This window comes from Schistocerca serialis, chromosome 2 (assembly GCF_023864345.2).
Source record: "Schistocerca serialis cubense isolate TAMUIC-IGC-003099 chromosome 2, iqSchSeri2.2, whole genome shotgun sequence".
Lineage (NCBI taxonomy): Eukaryota > Metazoa > Arthropoda > Insecta > Orthoptera > Acrididae > Schistocerca > Schistocerca serialis.
The window spans coordinates 448638926-448663722 of NC_064639.1; the positions used below are offsets into that span (position 1 = coordinate 448638926).

The window sequence follows — 24797 nt, forward strand, 5'->3', positions numbered from 1 at the left end:
AGAGAGAGACCGACCTTGTGTCTACGTGCTACTGCGTTATCCCACTGACTACTAAATAGAGAGGATGCAGTATGAGTACCTTAAGCAGTCTAGTGCTTCAACTACCACGGACGGAACTATTGCTTTATCGCTATTTAAAGCTGAATTTTAAGCACAGTTCCTATTGTAACATGTTTCGGGATCGAACATTTTTTTCTCGTTTCTGAAGCTATTGTGTACGGAAGGGGAAGCAGTTTTCTCCATGCAGCAGGTTATGGTCTGGTCTTTACCTAATACTCCCGAACAAGTGTTGATCCGGGCATTAGCGGGAGCTGTTAGGAGGCAGCTGGAGTCTGTGTATAGTTAGTGGAGTACATTCCCAGACCAGAGGCACTTCTAAAGGTCCAGACAAGAAGCATAACCTTACATAAGCGCTCTAAGTGGGAGCAGCAAACTGCTAACTAAAATGCCTACATTCGTGAAACGTTTTAAGAGTTCACAAAATCTGGGAGTCGACCGACAGACCTCGAGGGTTGTGTAGCCTCTGTAAGTGGAGGTGGTGCTTTCGTAGTTCACCTCAGAGTTCTAGAGGTGATCCTTTCGTACCTGACAGTTGTTTCTTTGTGTACTGAAATTTGTGGCAATCCGAAACCGCGTTCCCAAAAGCTGCCATGAATTTCGGGTCGTGTAATTCTAGTTGAGTGTTCCATTTTAGCGAGGGCGCACACGCTCAAATTAGATTGTGGAGACAAGCAGCTAATTGGAAGGTGGTGTCTAGTGAACGAGACATACTTCGCTATGTTGGTTTTCATTTACTTTAATGAATTATATTCGTTTCCGTGGAAATATGAGTGTGGCGTGTTTGTGTGGCTTTTTCTCCTAGCCATTTTAAACCGCATTCCTATTGTGTTGTTGTGGAGGTTATTGGTGGGAGTTGCTAGACGACAGTTGAAAGAGGTGTGTTTACTGTTAGCGGTCGACTATTTCCATTCTACTGGTACGATATCGGAACATTTCTGAGTTTAGTTGGATTACTACAGTCCATTACTGACGTGGGAGTACTGAAGTTTAATTCTGTCTCGAGTGCCAAAGCGCATCCGACTACCCTTATCTGGACCCCATTGACCTGTGAAGTAGTGCGTGGCGCAATTTGTTTCGCGCGCCGCAAACCGCTGAGGTGGTACGGCTTCCGGCCGCAGCCGAGTGTGCGACTTCACCAGACGCTACGGAAGCTCCGAGCCACTGGGGAAAAGGGCGTTTGACTGAAGTGAAAACCACACCAAAACTCTCGGTAATTCGATTAGCACTGTCTGAACAACAGGCAATAAGGGTGATCACAGTAAGGCAGATATGCTTCCGCTCTAATGTTTTAATCATATGTCACCTGAAGATGTGGCTTTTAGCGCCACGAAACAAGTAGTGGTACAGTAATAAAGGACCCTGTACAGCTGAAGCGGTTATTAAGCCCCAGGATGAATAAACATAGCTGTGGTTGCCCCCCCTACAAGGCTGTCTGTAGATATGCTTCTTACTTGATCTGTGTGTGTTTACAACGTCCTTTCACTGGTGTAACCTTCGTTGTGTTCATGTCATGCAGGTCATCAGTCAACAGACAGATGTTACAAGTGAACTGCTGAGTAAATGCCGCTGGCCATGCCGACGCGGCAGCGCGAGCTGGAGTGCATCATTCGGACATGAAAATGAACTGATTACTTTGCATTTATGATAGGTGGCTTCATAATAGCCACTGACAACGAAATGTTATGAAATGAATTTCAAGTAACATGTCCAACGTTGTTGATTTGCCATCCCCTCACTAACTATTACGTTTTTAGGTTAGGATCGTCTGTATGCGACAGAATAAAGGCAATATTCGTTTAGCCAGACCCACTTCCTTTCAGTTTGTTAGGTCATCATCGCTGGCCTGAAGCAGATGTATTTCACTCGTATGCAGCAGTTTTAACATAATTGTACGATAGAACAGTATGTAGGCTGTAAGTGCAACGTACAAATGAAAATGTGGGTCTCGCATCACTGATAATACAACAAAACGAGCCGAAATGCATCTGGCCAAGCAAGGAATGGCTTTCTTCTGTTCTGTAACGTGTCCATCGCGCCACTGCTTAGTTTGCGGAGTAACGCACTTTGCAGAAATACTTAAGTGATACACAGCTGTGGATACGCAACACTAAAAGTGAGCAGTGCGAAGTCAATGGCTAATCCAGTTAAATGAAGATTATCACAAAGCAGGAGGCTGTTGTTTTCAATGGCGTTTTGTTATCGTTAGAGGTGAAAATTTCGGTGCAAAATGTGCAACTTATATAAAGAAGTACGAACCAACGTCTAAAGACTCAAGGTCTCGTCGATATCGTACTTGTCAGTTACTGCTGTACCTGTATTGGACGAGGAGATAATGTCATTTTTATCTCGTAAAAATGCCGGAATGCGAAGTGATTTAGCAACTCCATGTAGCAGGTTATGGGACTGCTAGGTGCAAATTTTAGTAAAATCGACAACAGTGCTAATTTATTTCTTTTAACCCTCACCACCTATCTTTTCTTTCTTACTAATCGCTAGTCATGCTCGTAATTGCGTTCCATGTATTGAACAACCGAACCGTACAGCAGACTTCACCAGAAAGCACCAGTCAGTCAACCATGCGTCTACCGTATTATTAACTATCTGTTGCTTGTCTTCAATAAAGGTGACTTGACAGCAAGTACTTTTATCAATCCGATTTCCTAACATAATTTTCCCGACCATAGCGAAACACACTTTTATGTTATTAGCAGCTTTAAACAAAGAGACAAAGTTTTCTACTTTGAATCGCTGAGGGGATCTGCAGCCATGAACCCCCGGTCTGTGTTCCCATGTGATAACGCTCACGTTCGAGTGCAACGTTGTTGACACCACTAAGAACTGAAGTGACAGCAGATGCTGAAAATATTTGTGACAATCCACTGACGTGTAGTCGTACCGAACTGGACCTGGAGGGTTAGTCCAACGGCGTTTTTTATCTTTCAGTCACTGATAACCAGCATAACCTCTCCTCCTCGCTTCTGAAGATGTGGAGAAAATATACGAAGCTATTCAGAGTTTGACGGAGGCGTTTAAGACAGATTTCCTCTGCACGGGAACATGCCATTCTTATCGTTTGCTAGCCTGGAGTCGAAAATATTCGGTGATGCATTCAGATTTCAGATACATTCATCGTACTCCTGGACAATGTTGCAAGCATCCAGAGCGCGTTTCTGTATGGTATTATCTACAACATACAACAGTCAGTCAGCTGGAAAATTGGTAGTCACGTCCAAATTACATGTTTCGACATTTTTATAAGTTGTCCGAGTGCTGTCAATTGTTGTAAGCCTCCCAACATGATCCTACTTTTTTTTCGCCGCCATATTACATATCTGAATTCAGTTCCTTCTCACGCACTCTCTCATTCAAGATGATAGAAGAATTTGTTGACTGTGTTTTTCCAAGCTATTTACTAATTTTATTAATTCTGTCTGGGAAATAAACCGAATCTCTGTTTTTAGCGACTATCGTAGTATGAACTGCGTAATTTCACTATATTCATATGCGGACAGCATGCAAGGCACTTGGGAAGACTGATACAGGAACCAAGTTAACAATGTCGTCTTGTTATCTCTTTAACACTTCGAGATTTTAGTGTCTAATATCCTCGATTTTGGCGTTTTGGTCATATACAGCTTCTTAATTAGGTTTATGTCATTACCTTCATGGATTTTGCGTTCAAACGCATACATATAGGTCAACCCATCTTTGAAATTCGATCTGGATAAGAGAAAGTAAGACATTCCTTTGTTTGGAAGTTGAACACTGTTTCACTCAATTATTTTGCCTGTATTTTCTCCTTATCCTACCGTACATAGTTCTGACAAGCAGTTTTCAGAGGGCGGCTCATTAAGCTGTCTAATTTGCTGTCGGCTTCCTCAGTTCATTCTTCAGAATTGTCAAGTCATGTTTTCAGCACCTGCCGTCACTTCACTTCTTAGTGGGATCAACGACGTGGCACCAGAACACGAGTATTAACACGGGTGGACTTAGAGTGGGGGAACGAATCCCCGCCTTCCTCCCGCCTATACCCATGATCTTTGGTTCTCCGAAAGCGGAGCTGCTACGTCTCGATAACGATCGTCGGTACTTTGATGTCATGGGTGTCACATTCGAAGTTCTTCATGGAGCTGAAAAAGCCTTTTCAGTCATTTCAGAATAAGGAAACAAGAAATACAAAATTCAAAGCAAAGCGGAGTACGCGAAACATTCAGCAACGCCTGCCGTTTGTGCTTATTGAGGTTGTCAGTACGACAAACGTGGTAGAGCAAGCCCGACCTCAAACGGTATCTTACGCAACTATACTTCAAACGAATGCCACGCCCCTTTAACACACACACACACACACACACACACACACACACACACACACACACACACACCCTGAACACCTGATCCACCCACTTTGCTTTGAGATGAAATGCTTGCACCTTCAGTGCGCTTGTGTGGTTGGAAAATGGGACTCTGAAGGTTACGTTCCGTCCTTCAGCTCTCTGTTGCGTTCACTAGTCTGCAAGTAGCAAGCGATAGAAACAGACCAAGTTGTTCCATCTGCCGCCTGTTGCCTAGCACTTTATATCACACTCTTCCTGCAAGGAATGCCTCCTGCAAGAGTAAATGCCGCTGAGACTCACTGTGTCTTGAGTAAGGGGGATGGGGTTTTATTGATCGCGCTGTGAAGAAGCGGTGCAGAAAATTTAAGTCTGGTTGGGCGCATGTGCATCATGAAACTGGTCAAGGGTGTGTGAATTTTCGGAAGATGTGCCTCATATTTCGAGGAGAACCCTTTTAACACTTTTACAGACAGACAGATTTGTGCACGGTGGGTACCAAAATGTCTAAGCGATCTTCCGGAAACAAAGAATAGGTGAGGTCTTACGTTCCTGCACCACTACTATGAAAAAGGAAATTCACGCTTAACCGTTACGTCGACAACTGAATCATTAGATACGGAGCACAAGGTCGGATTTTGAAGTGGAAAAGGACATCGGCCTTGCCTTTCAAAAGAGACTATACCGACATTTGCCTGGATGGATTGAGGGAAATCACGAAAAACCTAATTCTGGATGGTCAATGCGTTATTTGAACCGTCGTCCTAAGTGAGTGTCCAGTGTGCTAACCATTGCGCCTTCTCGTCCGGTGGTACCAAGAACAGGGATTTCTAAACAGAATCGAAAAGTAGGTGGAGTACGTGAAGAGTCCAAACACTCTCCCAATAAGCTCAAAAAATGCAAGCATGCGCTGTCAAACGGCAAAATTATGGTTACAATTTCTTGATATCGCGAAAGAATTTTGACAACAGGTTTCATGAGAGTAACATGTGAGACTACTATGACATTACACGCTTATTGTGAGACACACGGAACTCCTATGGTCAATCCTGAATTGAACGGTGCAAAATGATTACTCAAAGAACCGTATCTCTCTCTCTCTCACGCGCGCGCGACGATGCGCGATCCTGTACTCTAGACCGAAAGATGAGGAAACACTTTTTAGCTGGGATATTTTTCAACATTCTCCCTATAATCCGGATTTGGCACCAAGGTATTATCTTTTTTCCCTTAAGACGAAGTCCTAGCAGCCTAGTGCGGTCAAAGACGCTGGCAACTGCCTGAAGAACAAGGTGGCGCCATTCTATGACGAGGGGAAAAAACAAATTGGTGTTACGATACGACAAGCAGTTGGATGTGCGTGTTGACTATGCGGCGGAGAAGTGAAGTCACGTGAGTAAAGCATTTATACAAAAAAAATGTTATCTATTGTTCGGTTTTTCAATAGCCAGAGAGAGAGAGAGAGAGAGAGAGAGGTGTACTCACAGGTCGTGGTGCAGGCGGCCGTCGTCGTCCTCGTGGTGGGAGTGCCGCTGGTGGGGCGCGCCCCCGCCACCCCCGGCCACGGTGGTGCCGCCCGTGGCCACGGCCGCCGCCGCTGCCGCCGCCGCGTCTGCCCGCTCCTCGCTCTCTCGCACGGGGTCCGGTCGCCGGCCCGCGCCGCCAGCCGGGCGCTCGCCTGCACAACACACACACACGCGCTTTAACACCACACCCAGCTGATCACGCGTCGTCAGGTGCAGCTGCTACATTAATGCAGATCTATTTTCAATAGCGAGGGGTCAATTTGGAATACAGCCCTAGAAATGATAAACAACGACAAGTTTGCAAGGTAGGAGACAAGGAACTGGAGGAAGTAAAGCTGTTAGGGCTCCTCGTCAGTCGTGCTTGAGTAGATCGGTCAGTAGAGCACTCGATCGCGAAAGGCAAAGTTCCCGAGGTCGAGTCTCGATCGGGCACACAATTTTATTTTCCATCAAGTTTCAACAACACAGTTTAGGAAACCTATGCACGGAAATGCTAAAAAAGCAGAAAAAGCTATTCAGTGCCTCTGCAGAGTGCAGTTACGCAACCTTACTACTCCGGCAAGGCTCTTGCAGGAGCCGACAAAACAAAATCAGAACAAGTGAACTCAACGACACCAAAAGGCGACGCAAATCCGCCGCATCCTGTTCTCTCTTCCAGGGTGGGGCGTTGCTGTCAGAGAAGAACTTTGCCGTAGACTTAAATATTCCCATCCCTTCAAACCAAACGCCCTCTCTCAGATGTTTTCAGATACTCGCCAACATTCTCTGTAGACAACCATATTAGCCTCCGTACACGATCCTGCATCCTGACCACTATAACTTTTGTTAGCTGTTAACTTCGAGGTGAAGAGCACTTCAGTACCATATGAGAGACCGAGAAGTTTTCCAGGGACTTTGTCTCCAGTAGCAGCAGGCGTCCGTCTGAGCTGGGCTAGTCAACAGACAACTTTGCGCCTACGCACTGCTGGGCGATCATCATCTGCTAGCGACCAACTCCGTCTAAGGCATCACGTTCAGAGTCTGAACAAGGGGCTGTCGGAGCGCTCTGCTGTTGTTCACAGATTCATGAGGTCCTTTACCGTTGCTCATCACGGCCCAGTGAGTGCCTACGCCTTTGACTTGACTTCGACCTTGCTGTGTGTTACATTGTGAACAGTATTCTTCTCGGTGTGGTAGGTGCCGACGACGAGTTAGCGTGGCTGCCAGGAGCCGCGGCTGACACACGGATCGGTGGCGGCTTCGACGACGCCGACGCCTGTCACTGCTAAAACGTGCTGTCCACCTGATGACCTCGGCACCCAGCGCGCCGCCAACAGCTCGTCATCGAGAAGCAATACCTGCCGCAATCCCGTGTCTGTAGCAAAATGAGTGACCATTGTGAACAGGGATGTTACATCCAAGGCTCGCTGAGCGGTTCCAGTCACCGTCATCACTAAATCTACGTCCACTTGACGAAGTGGCAACTTTTTCCCGCCCTACAAACGGCCAATTTCTCCGCTACTGGTGGAGGCCACGCCCCGACCCCATTATTCAGATGTCTTAAATGTCTGACACTAACAGTATCATGTTGGACCCTATACAGCACATTCTAGTTTAAGATACACATCGCTTCCAGTCAGATCTCGAAAGCTGGCTGGAGCACTGTCATGTAGCAGATATGCGATAATTCACACCAACAAAGACACATTTTTCCAGGAGGGGAAGCAAAGTGTCACGCAGAAGAGGATACCAAAGAATGCGTCTCATGGTTAACACTTCTGCCTTTGTTAGGAACAGTGCACCATCTTGTAACAGCGTGTCTACACTTGAAATCAATTGTGCAAGGTGCTGCGTGGGATAAATTAAATGGCCTCCAACACGGAAATCATGCTTCTCCAGACACAAATTCACTGAACTTTGTTTGACCCTTACGCTCTCGTCAGTCATATTCTGCACACTGCCCCCGCTGTTCCAAATCACCCTCTTCACAACGGCACCAGAGAGGGACGCCCGTACACACCACAAAATGAAAAATTTTTAACAAGTAAAATTTAAGAATTTTTAGCAACTTGCATAAAAACAAATTAGGCTCTGTTTGCCAATACTTGCGTGAAGTGGACATTTGTACATCACAATACTGTATGTACCTCGTCTATCGGCGCATTTTTTCTCCTTCTTTCTTTAGCTTAATGTGAATAATGGTGTACTTCTGCAGAAAGTGTCTAATTTAAGTATAGAAATACTTATCACGCTACAGCTATGCTTGTGTACATTATTGATCTGCAAAGTGTGATCAGCATCCAATAGTGACCTAGTAAAATATAAAGGAAACTATAGGATGTCACAAGCATAGACGACCACCTAATCCAACATTTCACTTACTGTTCCATTCAAATGCAAAATAAAGTCGAAATCACCAAACATAGCATATTTTTACGAGTTTCAACGGGTTTGTGGCGCATAAGACGAGCTCTTCGTTCTCACAGGAGTGAAATCGGAACGTTTGCCACAAACTACAAATTACTTTTAACACTTCATCTGCTCCAGATTTTTTCGAGTGTTCAAATACTTACACACGGTCATGAAACTCGACCTTATTTGCTTCAGTGTCAAACAGGTTCATTAGATACAGAGTACCCGCCCGGGCTGATGGAGCATGGAATTTTTCAAAACAAAGAATCCGGCTTTTACCGTAACACTTACTCTTACCATTTCAAGTTGGCTATTGGCAATAATTATCTGCTTACAACCTTCAAAAATTCTCATTCAGTGCTTAACATTTACGGTACCTATTTTGAAGATTTAATTTACTAATTAACACACAAAGAATAGCGGCCCTGCACGGCCGGTTGTGTTTACCCTCTGTCAGATCGTATGCCATTTTATTAAATTACGAGTCGTGTAAAGTACAATTTACTGACTGTTTTCAATTCATACATGTGTGCGCTGTTAACCTCGAAATTCAAACTGCTTCATACTTTTACTAGTTCTTCTAACACAGGTGGAACTTTTTATGTTGGAAGAATTGAAGACAGCATTCGTGGGCCTCAAACTTTCCAAATTACAGTATAACTTTACCACAAATATCTTAGTAAGAACGTATTATTTCTACTACTGTCTCCAGTTTACAGGGCCCCAGTGGAAACTACAACGTAGAATTACGCCGCACGTTTACGTAAAAAATGCAAGAAAACGTCAGCTGTGTATTCTGTGTTTACTTACATTTAGTGAATGTTACATACAACCAATTTTTTATCTGAAGTACGCTCGCAATTTTCTTTAGCACAAAAATGGAGGATGTAATTTTAGTTCTACGCGTGCAAGAAATGCTTTCAAATAATTACATCTGAGTTAATTCTGTGACAATATCCTTGTCCTAGCGAAATCCAACAGAGAACATATGCAATATGGTATTTCAGTATTATTAATCGATTATTTCTCACTGATGAAAGGTAGACACTACGACAACCTTCCTACCCCTGTGACAGCCATTTTGGTTTATTTGCGTACAGTAATATCGCGCTCAAAACATCTGTAACAAAACTTGGCGAACCAGTTTTCTTTGAAGTCGACAAATGAATACTCGTATTTTGAAATGAAGCTTTGGTTGAATTCTGTGTTACCTTAGCTTCGTAGATTTTGCTTTCAGTGTTTACCTTCTATCAGAATCAGCTATCTACAAGCTTTCGTACCAGTGATTGACTTATAAAATACTCAGCGTCTAAATACTTCACAGTACCGAGTACACGGCAATGATCTTAATACTGATATTCTCTTTGAATACCGCGACGCACATACTAATTAGAGCTGAAATTAAATCAGTGATGTATTACCAACTGTCAACAAAGCGCCAATTGCGTCGTTAATTCTAGTTTTCCCGTGCAACTTGCATAAAAACAAATATTGAAAGCCAGCATTTGCAAAGCCTCCAAATGAACCACACTTTACAGAGAACTAAACAAGAATTGGGACCAGTTTGCTATTAAATGGACAGGTTCTATGTCACGAACTTTCGCAGTGTAACTAAAGCGACGGCTAAAAACGTGGATGAGGAGCAGCCTTGAACTTGGCACTGTTCGCAGGATTTTCTATTGGAGGAATTACCTGCAGATGAGCTGGCTGTGGAGCGTTAGTTACTCGATTACGGGTCCATCATGGCCATAGAGCGCAGCCAGCCCTTCTCTAATTCCATTCAGCAGGGGATAGCGGAGTACGCTGCCGCCTGCGAAGCGGCGCGCGGCTGCCCGCCGGACGCTGGCCTGCCCGCCTTTATAAATAGCCCGTGGCGTCAGCGGACCCCCGCTGCAGTAACCAGCGCGTTTTAAAGCCTCGTCCTCCTCCCGCTGCTGCTCCGCTCGGATCTGCGCGTGCCGGGGGAAGCTTAGGCAGCTATGTAAGTGACAGCGCCACATGGCTGCCTGTGTCCTGCAGTCCAGTCCTGTTGTATAACACATTCCGCGGATCACACTCGCGACTTGGCGCCAAGACGTGAAAGTGTCTGAATGTTTTCAACTAAGGTAACACTTCCTCTGTGAAAACACAGCGCATGCTGTCAGCTTACGTACACAATGTGATCAAAAGTTTCCGGACACCTGGCTGAAAATGACCTACAAGTTCGTGGCGCCCTCCATCGGTAATGCCGGAATTCAATACGATCTTGGCCCACTCTTAGCCTTCCTGACAGCTTCCACTCTCGCAGGCATACGTTCAGTCACGTGCTGGAAGTTTTTTGAGAAATGGCAGCCCATTCTTCACGGAGTGCAGCACTGAGGAGAGGTATCTATGTCAGTCGATGAAGCCTGACACCAAGCCGGCGTTGCAAAACATCCCAAATGTGTTCTGCAGGATACAGGTCACGACTCTGTGCAGGCCAGTCCATTACAGGGATATTACTGTTGTGTAACCACTCCGCCACAAGCCGTGCATTATGAATAGATGCTCGATCGTGTTGAAAGATGCAATCCCCATCCGCCAATTGCTCTTGAACAGTGGGAAGCAAGTACAGGGATAAAAGAGCAATGTACGCCTGTGCTGTGCTAGTGCCACGCAAAACAAGGGGTTCAAGCCCCCTCCATGAAAAACACGACCACACCATAACATCACCACCTTCGAATTTTACTGTTGGAACTATACACGTTGGCAGATGACGTTCACCGGGCGTCTGCCATACCCACATCCTGCCATCGGATCGCCACATTGTGTACCGTGATTCGTCACACCACACAACGTTTTCCCACTGTTCAATCGTCCAATGCTTACGCTCCTTACACGAAGCGAGGCGTCGTTTGGCATTTACCGGAATGATGTGTGGCTTATGAGCAGCCGCTCAACCATGAAATCCGTTTTCTCACTTCCCGCATAACTGTCATAGTACTTGCAGTGGGTCATGCAGTTTCGTATTCCTGTGTGACGGTCTGGATGGATGTCTGCCTATTACACATTACGACCCTCTTCAACTGTCGGCGGTGTGTGTCCGTCAACAGAGAGGTCGGCCTGTACGCTTTTGCGCTGTACGTGCCGTTTCACGTTTCCACTTCACTACCAAATCGGAAACAGTGGACCTAGGGATGTTTAGGAGTGTGGAAATCTCGCGTACAGACGTATGACACGAGTTAAACCCAATCATCTGACCACGTTCGATGTCCTTGAGTTCAGCGGAGCGCCCTATTCTGCTCTCTTACGATGTCTAATGACTACTGAGGTGGCTGATATGGAGTATCTGGTGGTAGGTGGCAGCACAATGCACTTAATACGAAAAACTTAAGGTCTGGGGAGTGTCCGGATACTTTTGATCACATTGTCTATCTGAGTTTCTAGTGTCAGTCAATCTCCAACAAAATTCCAGACATGTAACGTAACCACACAAATATAATTTCGACTCAGAAACTGAAGGCGTCGGCAGGAGACAGTTCTAACCTCCAACTTTGTAACAGCGTGTCTCTGAAGACACTACTGTTGTGTTTTCCCACCCACCACTTACTGTCGAGAAGTAACTAACTTCGAACACTGACGAAAAAAAGGTATCAACGAGGACTTTTGCGACATAAACGAGAAGTCGGTAAGCTTGTTCCTATATCTGAAAATTGATGTCTGTTCAAATTTTTCGCCAGTACCATAAGAGTGGCGCTAGTAGAGACATTATAAGGATGCAAATCCAGTTTGCTTTAAATACACGCTGTAATGGTAGTGAGCGTTAGTTACCTTTGGACGTGGTGAGTTGATGTTCGTCAAGAATGTCTTTTAATGCGTCGAGGAAGTCACTATTATCAGCACCTTCCTGAGTCTGAACAAGGTCGTTTAATACGGCTACCAGGAGCTTCATGTTCCTTCTGCGATAATCCAGACAGGTTTGGCAGGAATGTAGCCGCTGTACATGATTGCTGGCATGGGAAAGTACGGTCAGAAGAACAGCGGGCTCTAGACGGCCACGTGGCACTACCGAGAGTGAAGACCATCTTGTTCGGCGTGGGGCTCTGGCGCATCGTACTGCATCTGCAGCAGCAATTTGAGCAGCAGTTGGCACCACAGCGACAATGAATTGTTACAAATCGTTTACTACAATGACATCTCTACGCCACAATCGCACATTCCACTTACACCAAACAGCCGCTATTTGCGACTTCGGTGGTGTCAACCCTACTCCCTTAGAATGGTGGAAAAAAAAGAAAAAAAAGGTTCAACGCCCTAACAACAACGATGTCATTAGCACCCAAGTACAAGATCCGATAGGGGGAGTAAATCAGCCTGGAACGTTTCAAAATGAACCATTTCAGCAGTAGCTCAGCATATTTAGGGAAACTATGAAAAACTGAATACGCATGGTCGGACGGAGATTTGAACTGCTGTCGTCCTGACTGCGAGTCACAGTCCTACCACTTCGGCACTCAGAAGTGAAGAACTAAGGGACGAGTCTTGTGTCAGGTCAGCGATTTGCTAAAAAGTGCAATTGCTCATTTGATCTCCGACTGTCCATTCTCAATGACAATGAATGAAAGAACTGCCTTTTGTAATATTTATTTTCGGAAATAGGACAAAATGGAGAACTGGCTCATAGGTCTACTGTTAATACAAAATTTAGTACAAAGCTGTTTCTTTGATGCCCTAAATTGAATACATGTCACCCACCGTGCGTAACATTGAAGTTTCAGACTGGTCGGAGTCTCTACGTAACTCAGAGGCTCCAGAAACAAGTACGCAGACTTGGTTTGCAGCGAACATATAGAAGTCAGATACTGCTTCCAAAATTCATGTATGAAGATTCTGCGAATGGTTCGCGCAGGGGTTTCTTGTTAATGCTTACACACATTTTATGCCATTTTAATTGCCCTTTTTCAATAATATATAACAACGCCCATTTACCTAGCAAGTATTCTGTGTGTAATAAACGTTAGTTGTGTTCAGTACGAGCTCGATTCCTCTTGCTTCATATAAAAACGGATTCGACTGCAAATAGTGATACCTCAAGAGGGCGCTGGATGTAACTGTCCAATATGGTGCTTCTGATGGGTAATTCTAATGAGAATCTTCACTATTTTGGAGCCGCAACGAGGAGTGCTGCATCACATTACCTTTTATATCCTCAAGTGTGAACAACTGCCATAAAACGTTTAAGTATCTGAACAATTTTCGCCTTTCTTTCATTTGTGTGTTTCCTGTTAGTGTGAGATTAAAATATTGTCTTAAATGGAAACGATTGTTTCTAATACCCATCTTACCGACATTTCTACTAAAAGCCGCACAAAATCATTTTTTAGGTAAAGGAGATCCCAGGCTGAGAATCAATGGAAGAACCCTTACGAGGAGTCCACCATTCACGAAGAAACTGGGGTACATATGCGCACGCATGGCAAAGCAGCGAGCACAGAACGGTCTAAATATACGCTGAATGAATGAAGATACTGTATTCGCCAGGCTTTGGCAGAGGATGTGGCAAATTTACTGTCGTTCACAAGAAATTTTTATAGCTTATTGTCAGCAAATTACATCTACACTCCTGGAAATGGAAAAAAGAACGCATTGACACCGGTGTGTCAGACCCACCATACTTGCTCCGGACACTGCGAGAGGGCTGTACAAGCAATGATCACACGCACGGCACAGCGGACACACCAGGAGTGGACGTGAACCGTATGTGCAGCTGACGGACTTTGAGCGAGGGCGTATAGTGGGCATGCGGGAGGCCGGGTGGACGTACCGCCGAATTGCTCAACACGTGGGGCGTGAGGTCTCCACAGTACATCGATGTTGTCGCCAGTGGTCGGCGGAAGGAGCACGTGCCCGTCGACCTGGGACCGGACCGCATCGACGCACGGATGCACGCCAAGACCGTAGGATCCTACGCAGTGCCGTAGGGGACCGCACCGCCACTTCCCAGCAAATTAGGGACACTGTTGCTCCTGGGGTATGGGCGAGGACCATTCGCAACCGTCTCCATGAAGCTGGGCTACGGTCCCGCACACCGTTAGGCCGTCTTCCGCTCACGCCCCAACATCGTGCAGCCCGCCTCCAGTGGTGTCGCGACAGGCGTGAATGGAGGGACGAATGGAGACGTGTCGTCTTCAGCGATGAGAGTCGCTTCTGCCTTGGTGCCAATGATGGTCGTATGCGTGTTTGGCGCCGTGCAGGTGAGCACCACAATCAGGACTGCAAACGACAGAGGCACACAGGGCCAACACCCGGCATCATGGTGTGGGGAGCGATCTCCTACACTGGCCGTACACCACTGGTGATCGTCGAGGGGACACTGAATAGTGCACGGTACATCCAAACCGTCATCGAACCCATCGTTCTACCATTCCTAGACCGGCAAGGGAACTTGCTGTTCCAACAGGACAATGCACGTCCGCATGTATCCCGTGCCACCCAACGTGCTCTAGAAGGTGTAAGTCAACAACCCTGGCCAGCAAGATCTCCGGATCTGTCCCCCATTGAGCATGTTTGGGACTGGATGAAGCGTCGTCTCACGCGGTCTGCACGTCCAGCACGAACGCTGGTCCAACTGAGGCGCCAGGTGGAAATGGCATGGCAAGCCGTTCCACAGGACTACATCCAGCATCTCTACGATCGTCTCCATGGGAGAATAGCAGCCTGCATTGCTGCGAAAGGTGGATATACACTGTACTAGTGCCGACATTGTGCATGCTCTGTTGCCTGTGTCTATGTGCCTGTGGTTCTGTCAGTGTGATCATGTGATGTATCTGACCCCAGGATGTGTCAATAAAGTTTCCCCTTCCTGGGACAATGAATTCACGGTGTTCTTATTTCAATTTCCAGGAGTGTATTTTTAATAGAACTAATAAATTTTTTTGTGGCATTTGAAACAAGCTTGTAAGAGAATTCAACAACGTATCATGTTTGCGATTTGATCAAATACTACTAGGTAATTCTGGAGAAACAATACTGCCCGTTGAGTTTCATCTAGAGTTAATGGTAGCAGAAGCCGATGTTATAAGGTTCACGGGAGTCGTCAGTGTTTCCTAGCAGACCTGTATGTTTTATTTTTCACCACAGATAAAAATATAGAAGTGTGAAAATAGTGAGTATGCAGACAATTTTGCGTTTCCTGAACGAATTTTTAATGCCCTCCAAATATTATATTAAGGGCTTCTATCATTACATGTGCAGAGTGGTAGTGATATTCGTTATGTTGGTACCCCACTGACTGACGTATGTCCAGTGAGATGTCTTCCAACAACTGCGGCGGCATCGTACCTTAGGAATTCAAGGTACTTGAGTGTATTTAGATTCCCTTAAGTAGAACAGAGACCAATCTACATCTACGAGTGTTTGAATGGTTCTGTGCGTGCAGTAATTATTCTATTCTTATCCTCATGATCCCTATGTGAGCGATACGCATGCGGCTCTACTATATTCCTAGTGTCATCATTTGAAGACGGTTCTTCAAACATTGTTAAGAGACTTTCTTGGGATAGTTTACGTCTACGTTCAGGGGTCTTCCAGTTCGGCTCCTTCAGTATTTCTGTGACACTCTCTCGCGGATCAAACAAACCAGTGACAATTTGTGCTGCCCTCCTCTGTATACGTTCAATATCCTCTGTTATTCCTATTTGTTACAGATCCCATACACTTGAGCAATATTCTAGAACCGTTCACAGGAGTGATTTGTAAGCCATCTCCTTTGTAGACAGATTGCACTTCCCACTATTGTACAAATAAACCGAGTCTACCACCTGCTTCACCCACAACTAAGCCCGTGTGATCAATCCACGTCATATCCCAACGGGATGTTACACCTACGCATTTGTACAAGTTGGCCGTTTCCAGCGTTGTTCTTTCATATTATACTCATAAGATAACTACGTTTTTCGTTTTATGAAGTGCACAATTTTACATTTCTGAACATGAGAGCAAGTTGATAATCTCTACACCATGTTGAAGTCTTATGACCTAACTATTTATGCAGCTTCTCTCAGATAGTACTTCATAATAGATAATTGCATCATCTGCAAAAAGCGCGATTTTACTATTAATATTGTCTGCAAGCTCATTCATATACAACATGAATAGCAAAGGTCCCAAGACACTTCCCTAGGGCACACCCTAAGATGGTTCTACATCTGACAATGACTCCTCATCCAAGATGACATGCTGTGTCCTCCCTACCGGAAAGTCTTCAAACCAGTCACAAATTTCACTTAATAGCCCATATGATTGTACTTTTGACAATAAGCGTTAATTTGTCACAGAGTCAAACGCTTTTCGGAAATCAAGAAATACTGCGTCTACCTGACTGCTTTGATCCAAAGCTTTCGGTATGTTATGAGAGAAAAGTGAGATTTGGGTTTCACACGATGTTCTCGGAATCCATGCTTGTTGGCACTGAGGTAGTTATTCTCTTCTTCATTATGTTTAAGCTCAGAGTATGTTGTAAGTTTCTGCAACAAATCAGTGACGGGGGTCTTGGAAAAGAAAAACGCATAAAACGTTGACGGAACGAGAGCGTCCTTTTTATCCACTTCTTTGAGTCGACGTGGACTTTCCACAGACGATTAGTGCATATTGCGAGGTTTACTTTCCCACGATTTGTGAACGATGCTTTTTGCATAGATATGCCGCATCACTTTTCATATAACATTCGGAGAACTGTAACCAATTTCGCAAGTCACTGCCGTGAAGCTGTAGATGCAGCGACATGTGAAGGGGATAAAAAGCGATGGAACGTAGTGTTTGCAGAATACTCGTTTGGTTTATACTTCTCGTACTTACAAGATGCCTTTTAGTGCCATTTGCATTGTACTGCTGCTACAATGTTAGCTTACTGTTATATCAGTTGCTCTCCTTTTCCTTGCCGTATTGCCAAAGACATATCGTCAGTGGTTGGCACGATCTGGATATTCTTCACAGGACACAACTCCACCGCTTCTGTAACTGTTTGGCAAAGTTTCGCCTTAAGCGATATTTGCTTTTTCGACTGCCGTGCACACTGTGAAAGTCTCGATCGACTTTCTCATAGGCTCTGAGATTGCCACGAAAGTAGTACACAGACTGATGGGCTTCAAGTGCACAGATAAACATAAAAACCATACCTGACTTACGTGTTTGCTTATATTTGGTATATTAGGGCAGGCAGTTGTGGAAACTGTTCTTTTGACGGCGGGACAGTGACAGTGGTTTGCGGCGCTGTTATCTTCATACTATTTGATCGAGTCCCGCACATGTTATGTCGCTGAACTTGTCTTAAAAGCTTCTTTCAAATAGCACAGGAAAAGTATATAGTTCGAATAATAAAAAATAAATGTCGAAACTAGGCGACTATTAACGATAAAAATTACTTCCGAAAGTCAGGAAATTTCCATATAGGCCGCTATAACTTTGCGACTTCCGCACCTCGATATATTTCTACATTCTGGATACATCTGGGGTGGCCTTTCTTAACTGAGGGGTGGAGAGGGGGGGGGGAGGGGGGAGGGGGAGAGAGAGGGGGGAGCAGATGATCTTAAAAAAGCGGAGTGACAGTCGTGCGATCGTTCACTACGCACAAGAGCGTTACGAAGACGCAGAGGTTGTCAGCAGGACAGCTCTAAATGGCCTTCACACGCGGCAGCTTACCGGCTGGTGCGGCCTTGGGTCCGACCGAGTCGCACCCACGTCGAACATCGCGCACCTGCAGCACGGTGCTGATGTCCAAGTCACCTTCTTATTATCCTACCAATTAACAGATACATGAATTAAGGTAACACTTTCTGTAGTATGTGCCTACTCACTGCAGTCGTTTGCCATTCCTGGTTGTATTTATCCACGCCAGTGCGGCCGAACACACAGTGTGTGACGCAACTTCCTGATCGTAGGTCCCGAAGCTACCATGGTGGGTATGACTGATGGCAGACGAAAATATCACTATGTGATGCCGTCGCTGATTATCGTGTATACGCTCCATTGAATATCCGCCCCCAGAACTTTGACACGAAAGAGCGGAAAGAGGCTTCACATCTATCCGCAATTGGACACGGCCTGTCAACCGAATTTAAGGGATTAGTGGATTACGTAGATTCTTCCTGGGCTTCATTTAAGTGGTACAACACTGCACAAACGGGGATCAACATGAATTTTAAGTCCTTACAAAGAGACACTCATTAACTGGAGCACAAAACATGAAGCAGAGCTGGCAGAGGATGTGCTTCTATAAAAAGATAAATCGACACTATCAGATAGAGCAGGCTCGTAATAACGCGTGATTAATTCACTAACGAATGTTTACCAACACAACGACAGCTGGGTTTTTCCTCGCAGCCCCCTTCCCCCTTCGTCACCAGACGGGGAACAAAGATACGACTGTGACCACCTTGCAGTGATTCTCCAACACGACATGTTTCTAGATGTCGTATCACACACGATTCCAAACTTATGTTCTGTATTTCGTCTATTGCCTAGTCATCGTCAAGTGCTGCTGGCGATCGTCTCTCGTGTACTCGCACTAGACAATCAAGTCACGATGGGAGAGTAAGAAAGGTCAGTTGCAGGGACGGTGAATGACCTTCCATAGATTACTGGTAGCAACTGAGAGGAGTGCATCTAGAATTGTTATTGTTACGGTTCGGTTCATGGAAGGGAGAGACGACCTCTCCGCAAACCGTTATTGGCAAAGTTTAAATGGGAGGTTAGGGCGGATACAGCCACAGAAGTCGTTTCTCCCTTGGTCAACCGAGAGTCGAACACGAAAGGGAATCATTAACAATGGTACAAAGTACCAAACAGCAGAGTGTGAACAAAACACCTAAGAAGATTGCCTCCTAGAGCTGACGTGGGGTAAGAGTCCTTCCTCTCGTCGCCTTCTGCCCCGCGGTTGTGCACAGCCTGTTCATTTGACAGTCGAAAAATATTCCTCTAGCAGTCGACTTCATCGTCTGCCTTGCGTTGTCTTTTTTAGTTGTCGGCGTTACCCTGCAACTACCAATGCAAGGCCACAAAAATGAAAAGTTTGACCATTACTACTCCGGCAGTTTCACCACGCCAGAAAGGTGTGATGCTTTTATATGTTTACCTCCCTTGGATGAAACAATTCCGTCACGCCGTATTGAGAATGGTATTTATGTTTTTAAAGGGGTGAGTGAATTCTTGTAGAATTTAAGTGACAATGCGAATCCACCTGATTACCGCATTCCTATCGGGCGCTTTCTTCCCAGCAGTGGCCAGCACAATGAGTTCTGGAAGTATTGCTGCGCCCCGAAAAACTTAGGTGAGTAAACTGTGAGTTTCTTAAAGATTTTTCAGCAGCGGCCAGACAATAGAGACCAGTGCGTCCGATGTGTTTATCATATAAGCTGCTGGGCAGTATTATTGACATTACGTCAGAACACTCAGGGCACGAAGGGTTAACAGCACCCGTCATGTTCAAATGTGTGTGAAGTCTTATGGGACTTAACTGCTAAGGTCATCAGTCACTAAGCTTACACACTACTTAATATAAATTATCGTAAGAACAAACACAGACACCCATGCCCGAGGGAGGACTCGAACCTCCGCCTCACCGGTCATGTCCGAGGCGCCTAGAACTGCTAACGCCCCACCACAGTATGACCAGAAGTGAGGTAACATTCCGTAACTCTGAGAAAATTTAAAGGGGCATAGTAACGCGTGTACTGGGCAGAACGAGTTAGAGTTGGCAGGACAGTACTTATCCATGGTAAACCGACTCGCTGCCACCCCCTCCGTCAGAATATTAGGTCAGAAGCGTAGCAATAAGGGTAAAAGTAACTGATTTTATGGGCTCAAGGCATTCAGTCGTGCAGCCATTCGGTCTGCGTCTTGAACTGGTGAGAATGACTGACTTTTGAGATTCAGAGAAACCACGGCTAACACTGGTTGGTGGTGATCGGCTGGTTACCTGTCCACTGATAAACTGGTCAAGTTCCGGCACGAGGCACGCCATACCTGTGGCGTGGCAACTGCGGAACTTCGCTTATGCAGACAGCTGGTGTCCGCCCAGTATCTGCCCTCTGAGCCATTTCTGTCGACGGACGATCCGGCTGGTGGAGGCGCGCCCACTCGACCTTCTAGCCACCTACAAGTCATCGGCCACTGTCCTGGTCTGCTGGTGGCAGAGGGGTGTTGTTAGGTTACTGGAGCACTGCTGCTCGGCATTAGGACATCTAATGTCGGCTAACGCACTCAATCACGGGACAACGAGCCCGTGCGGGAGTATGTAGCTGGCGAAACATGTAGGGTCTAGGCGTCTCGCACCCTTTCTTCGCCCTCTCGTGACCCGAACGGCGCCGAGGCAGCAGCCGCCCGCGACCCTGGACCCAGGCAATGGACGTCACCGGCGTGATTGTGGCTTCTGCACATTTGCAACAGACTGCGTTTGCACGCACACAATGCGACCCTGAGACCGGCCGGAGCGCTGTATAAAGCTGCTTGAATAAACATGTCAGTACTACACTACCACTGCTGAACTGCAAGCCACGATGTGAACCTGCTCTCCCCTCTCCCCCCCCCCCCCTACCCTCTCACCATTTCTCTCGCCCATCGTGACGCGTAGCGGTCCGGAAAGGGTCGTTATAGCACGCATGCAGATTTAAAAATCGGAATGAGTACACTTAGAATTTTGAGAGTACGGGTGTCTGGCTGAACTGCGTCCAGTACGTACGCGCGCCTCAGTGTGGGCGCTCAGGTGTAGGTCGCGGGAGCGAGGCCTTCGGCGCGCCGCGGCCAGGTGAGCGCGGCCGGCTGCCGGCGGCTGGCAGTGCTCCAAGGCAGCGGCGTGAATGGGCGGCGAGGTGAGGTGTACCAGCTCACCGCTGGCCGCTGCCGGTGACTCACGCGGGCGCGCCGCTACGCACGCCTTTCCGCGCTAACCAAACACGCGACCTGCCGGGCCCGCCGCGCCGACCGTCGTCCTCCCACACGGCCATTTTTATCCAACACTACCTGAACCTCAGGCAGTAGCTCCTCCTCACATTGTTTCAACATTCATCAGGAAAGACAATTTTCATGCTGGACGACCAGTTCAGTATGGTTAAACATATCAAAACGGTCGCAGTTATTTTGAGAGAACTGATTCTGCAGCATCTATACCAGCAACGTGACTATATCATCTTTATTAACGACAAAACTAAAATCCCGGTGAAAAATTGAATGATCCTGACAGCTACTATTCCCACCAGGGTGGACAGCAGCCAGGACCATTTTTCGGTTTATCGAGGTAATTCAACAATTACACAGAAACACCTACACACCAAAAGCGGTTCATTAAATTAATACCATTTTTATCCATTTTCACCTTATCCCTATAAACTTCTATGCACTTGACGCATCTTAAGATTCGTCTTGTCACATCAGCAGACAATTCTTTATCTTCATCTCCATGACAATTTCGTACCTTTCTCTTTCCATCTTCTTTGCTGTTTAACTTTATGCCAGACAAACCACCTTTCATCCGACCAAACAAAAACATCGAAACCGGCAAGGCCAAAGCTGTCTCAGGACGAAGTGAGGGAGACCACAATCCACTCTGCAAACAGTTTCCAATGCCAATAGTGCTTTATGAAATCGAGCGTTGTTTTCAAGGAGAAGCGCGCTTTTCCTCTGCCATACCGCATATTTCGAGCTCAGTGACGGCTTCACTTCGGTCTCATATCACGCTCTAGTATACAGACTATATCAGAATATCACAGAAAATCGGATCATAGGAACTCCAAAAGCTGTAAACAAGGATTCATCAGCCGACGGTTGTGTTTTGAATTTCTTACGGAGTGATGACACTCGCGGTTTTCACTGCTTGCTTTGACGCTTGGACTTCCGTTCAAAATGATATATCCAAGACTCATCACCGGTTAAAATCCCGTCTAGAAATAAGTAATATTGCAACGACTTTTGAGCTCTGTGCAACAGCGAAATCTTTCCTTTGTGAGCAACGGTAAGCTCTCTCAGAACCGATCATACAGAATCTTACAGTAGTTCAGTTTGTTCTGAATGATAAAATGAACTGTGTCAATATTTACTGCAAATTTTAGCACTTTTTTCCAATCACAGTACGTGAGTCTTCTTCGATAAGTGAGTCGATAGAAGCCTGTAACGCCGAGGTCCATATTGCCATCAGACGCCCTGATTGGTGTTCAGTGGTCGCGCTGTCGTGGCTATATTTTAACTTTCCTTCTCATGCGTTAATACTCTCAGTTACCGCCGTATTGTTTGTTCATCCGAAAAAATATTTCTGACTGTTGTACAATTTCCGAAAGTGAAAATTGATCACAGAATGCGGACATGCCATCGTGAGAAAGACCTTAGAGCTACATTTGTGTAAACATTAATCGAATTAATGACAAGTAGTCGTCGCGAGGTTGCCAACTGACAATAGTTTCAGTTCACTCCACCATGCGTTGCCTTCACAATGCATATCTGTTTCATTATTGAATGAGTTGCGGAATATCATTAAAGATTACATCCAAACGGCAGCCATGCATTTATGTCTAACGACAGTTTGAGTGTAGCCTCACCAATATTTCCTTGAACGAAATAATAGGTACACCCCACGTGCTCCCTCTGATCCTTACGTATCCGTTTCTCTTCTGTTCCGGGAAACATTTTCGATTCTACATTGTTATGCATGTCTGGAGTCAGCCGAACCACCGTTTTGTTATTATCACTAAGAAAAAAGTATGTCAGGTTGGCGGTTATTCATCGATGGAAGAAACACACACAGGAAGGATGAGCTGAGAATCGCCTTGGTTCTTTCTTAAGGCGCTATTACTAATAAGGGCAACTACATACTTGAAATGTATTAAGTGTAATTTATTTTACGCTGAGCTTCGAAGTGTTTTTAGTATGAACTACAGAGTGTTTCTAGTGTGAGTCGTCAAACAGTGCACAGCAGACTTCAATTAGTATGTTGCTGGAAATACTGATTGTTCTTCGCAATTTCCTGTCACTTTTACTAAATATGTCGAGTTCAATATCGCAACGCTAATTTGAGTTGTTAGTCAAGCTGCGTGACTTCTTTACTGAAAGCAATTTAAAAAAATAAGCGGGTAGAGGGGAAGTGTGGAGGCTAACTTAAAACTCTATTTCGTAACGCATCTTTAGTTTTTCGAAAAACTGATCTACGTTATGAGGATATAATGGCATTAGCCTTCGAACAACGTCTCAAAATCTTTTAATTAACAGATCTTTGAAATATCCCATTCAGCTACCTTTGTTTCTAATGTTCTTATTTATATTATGTTCTAGATGTCTGAAATATTTAACTCAATCCTCGCACTGCCATATGGCTTTTCAAGTCAGTTGACGTGCAGTAAATTGAGCAACTGGAGCAGCTTACACGAAAAATCCACAGTGATAGCGAGATATACGGAAAGTAGTCAAAAAGTTTAAATTATCACGTTGAAAAATGAAGTTACGCAATTAATCCTATTTATTTGCAAGTAAATGGTTGCAGTAATGCTACATAGAAATGCCCGCGCTAGAAGGGTCAAGATGATTCGTTGGTTGGTTGGTTGGTTGGTTTGGGGAAAGGGGACCGAATAGCGAGGGCATTGGTCCTATCAGATAGGGAAGGATGGGGAAGGAAGTCGACCGGGCCCTTTCAAAGGAACCGATTTAGGGAAATCACGGAAAACCTAGATCAGGATGGCAGGACGCGGGTTTGAACCGAGTGCGAGCCCACTGTGCTGAATACTGGGCGCCTTCGCTCGGTAGCCAAGATGATAATGGTGGTGATGGACGTGAGGCGCTCAACGGCATGGTCATCAGCGCTATTTCGAAGCGTCGGCATAGCAATCGCGCTCGCGTTCTTTGTGTGCGCGATGCGCACGAGCTAACGGGTGGGGGGTGGGGGCGGTAACATCGTCCCCAAAGGCAGAGTTGCTTATAATGCCTTAAAATCCATCTATGATTTGCAAAAATCTCCAATCATGACACATTCAACTATGTCACTTGAAACAGATTAATAAAAATGTGGAATTGCCTGCAGAAGAGCCAAGACAAAATAGCGCAACATATTTATAAAGTTATCGTGGGTTAATTCGTGTAATGCATTTGAAGAGGAGAAGCACTGGTAGAGAGCTTTGTGATTTTATGGCACCGTATGGCAACAACGCACCATCATACGATCCAGTGCTTAGGAGGTGCCGACGAAGAACGAAGAGGTAGACCATCTCTTTTTGCAGAAGCGGAAACCGCCAAAGGCGACGACGTCCCGGTGTTCTAAGATCGGCTTAACAATTGAGATCATAGTGGTAAAGGTCAAAAGCAGTAATGGATCAGTATTGAGATCCATGCACGACATTCTGAACGCGACAAATGTTGGACTGCTCACATCCATTTCGAAAGCCAGCTGATGTAGCAGCGAAAATGTTACCTCCCTCCTGTTTCCAGTCAGACGCTAGTCGATGTGACTACAATAGCTGTTATGTCTAGCAGACATGGGCGGCCAGGAACTGTTAAC

General features: G+C 45.6%; 1 protein-coding gene across 1 annotated transcript in view; it reads right to left on the reverse strand.

Annotated features, from left to right (window-relative positions):
• The window catches only part of LOC126456070 (rho guanine nucleotide exchange factor 12), a 1154422-nt gene that overhangs the window by 343938 nt on the left and 785687 nt on the right, over nucleotides 1-24797 (reverse strand). Inside the window, exon 19 of the mRNA XM_050091825.1 lies at nucleotides 5877-6069. Coding sequence (XP_049947782.1) covers nucleotides 5877-6069 — 193 coding nt within the window. The remainder of the gene's footprint in view (nucleotides 1-5876; nucleotides 6070-24797) is intronic.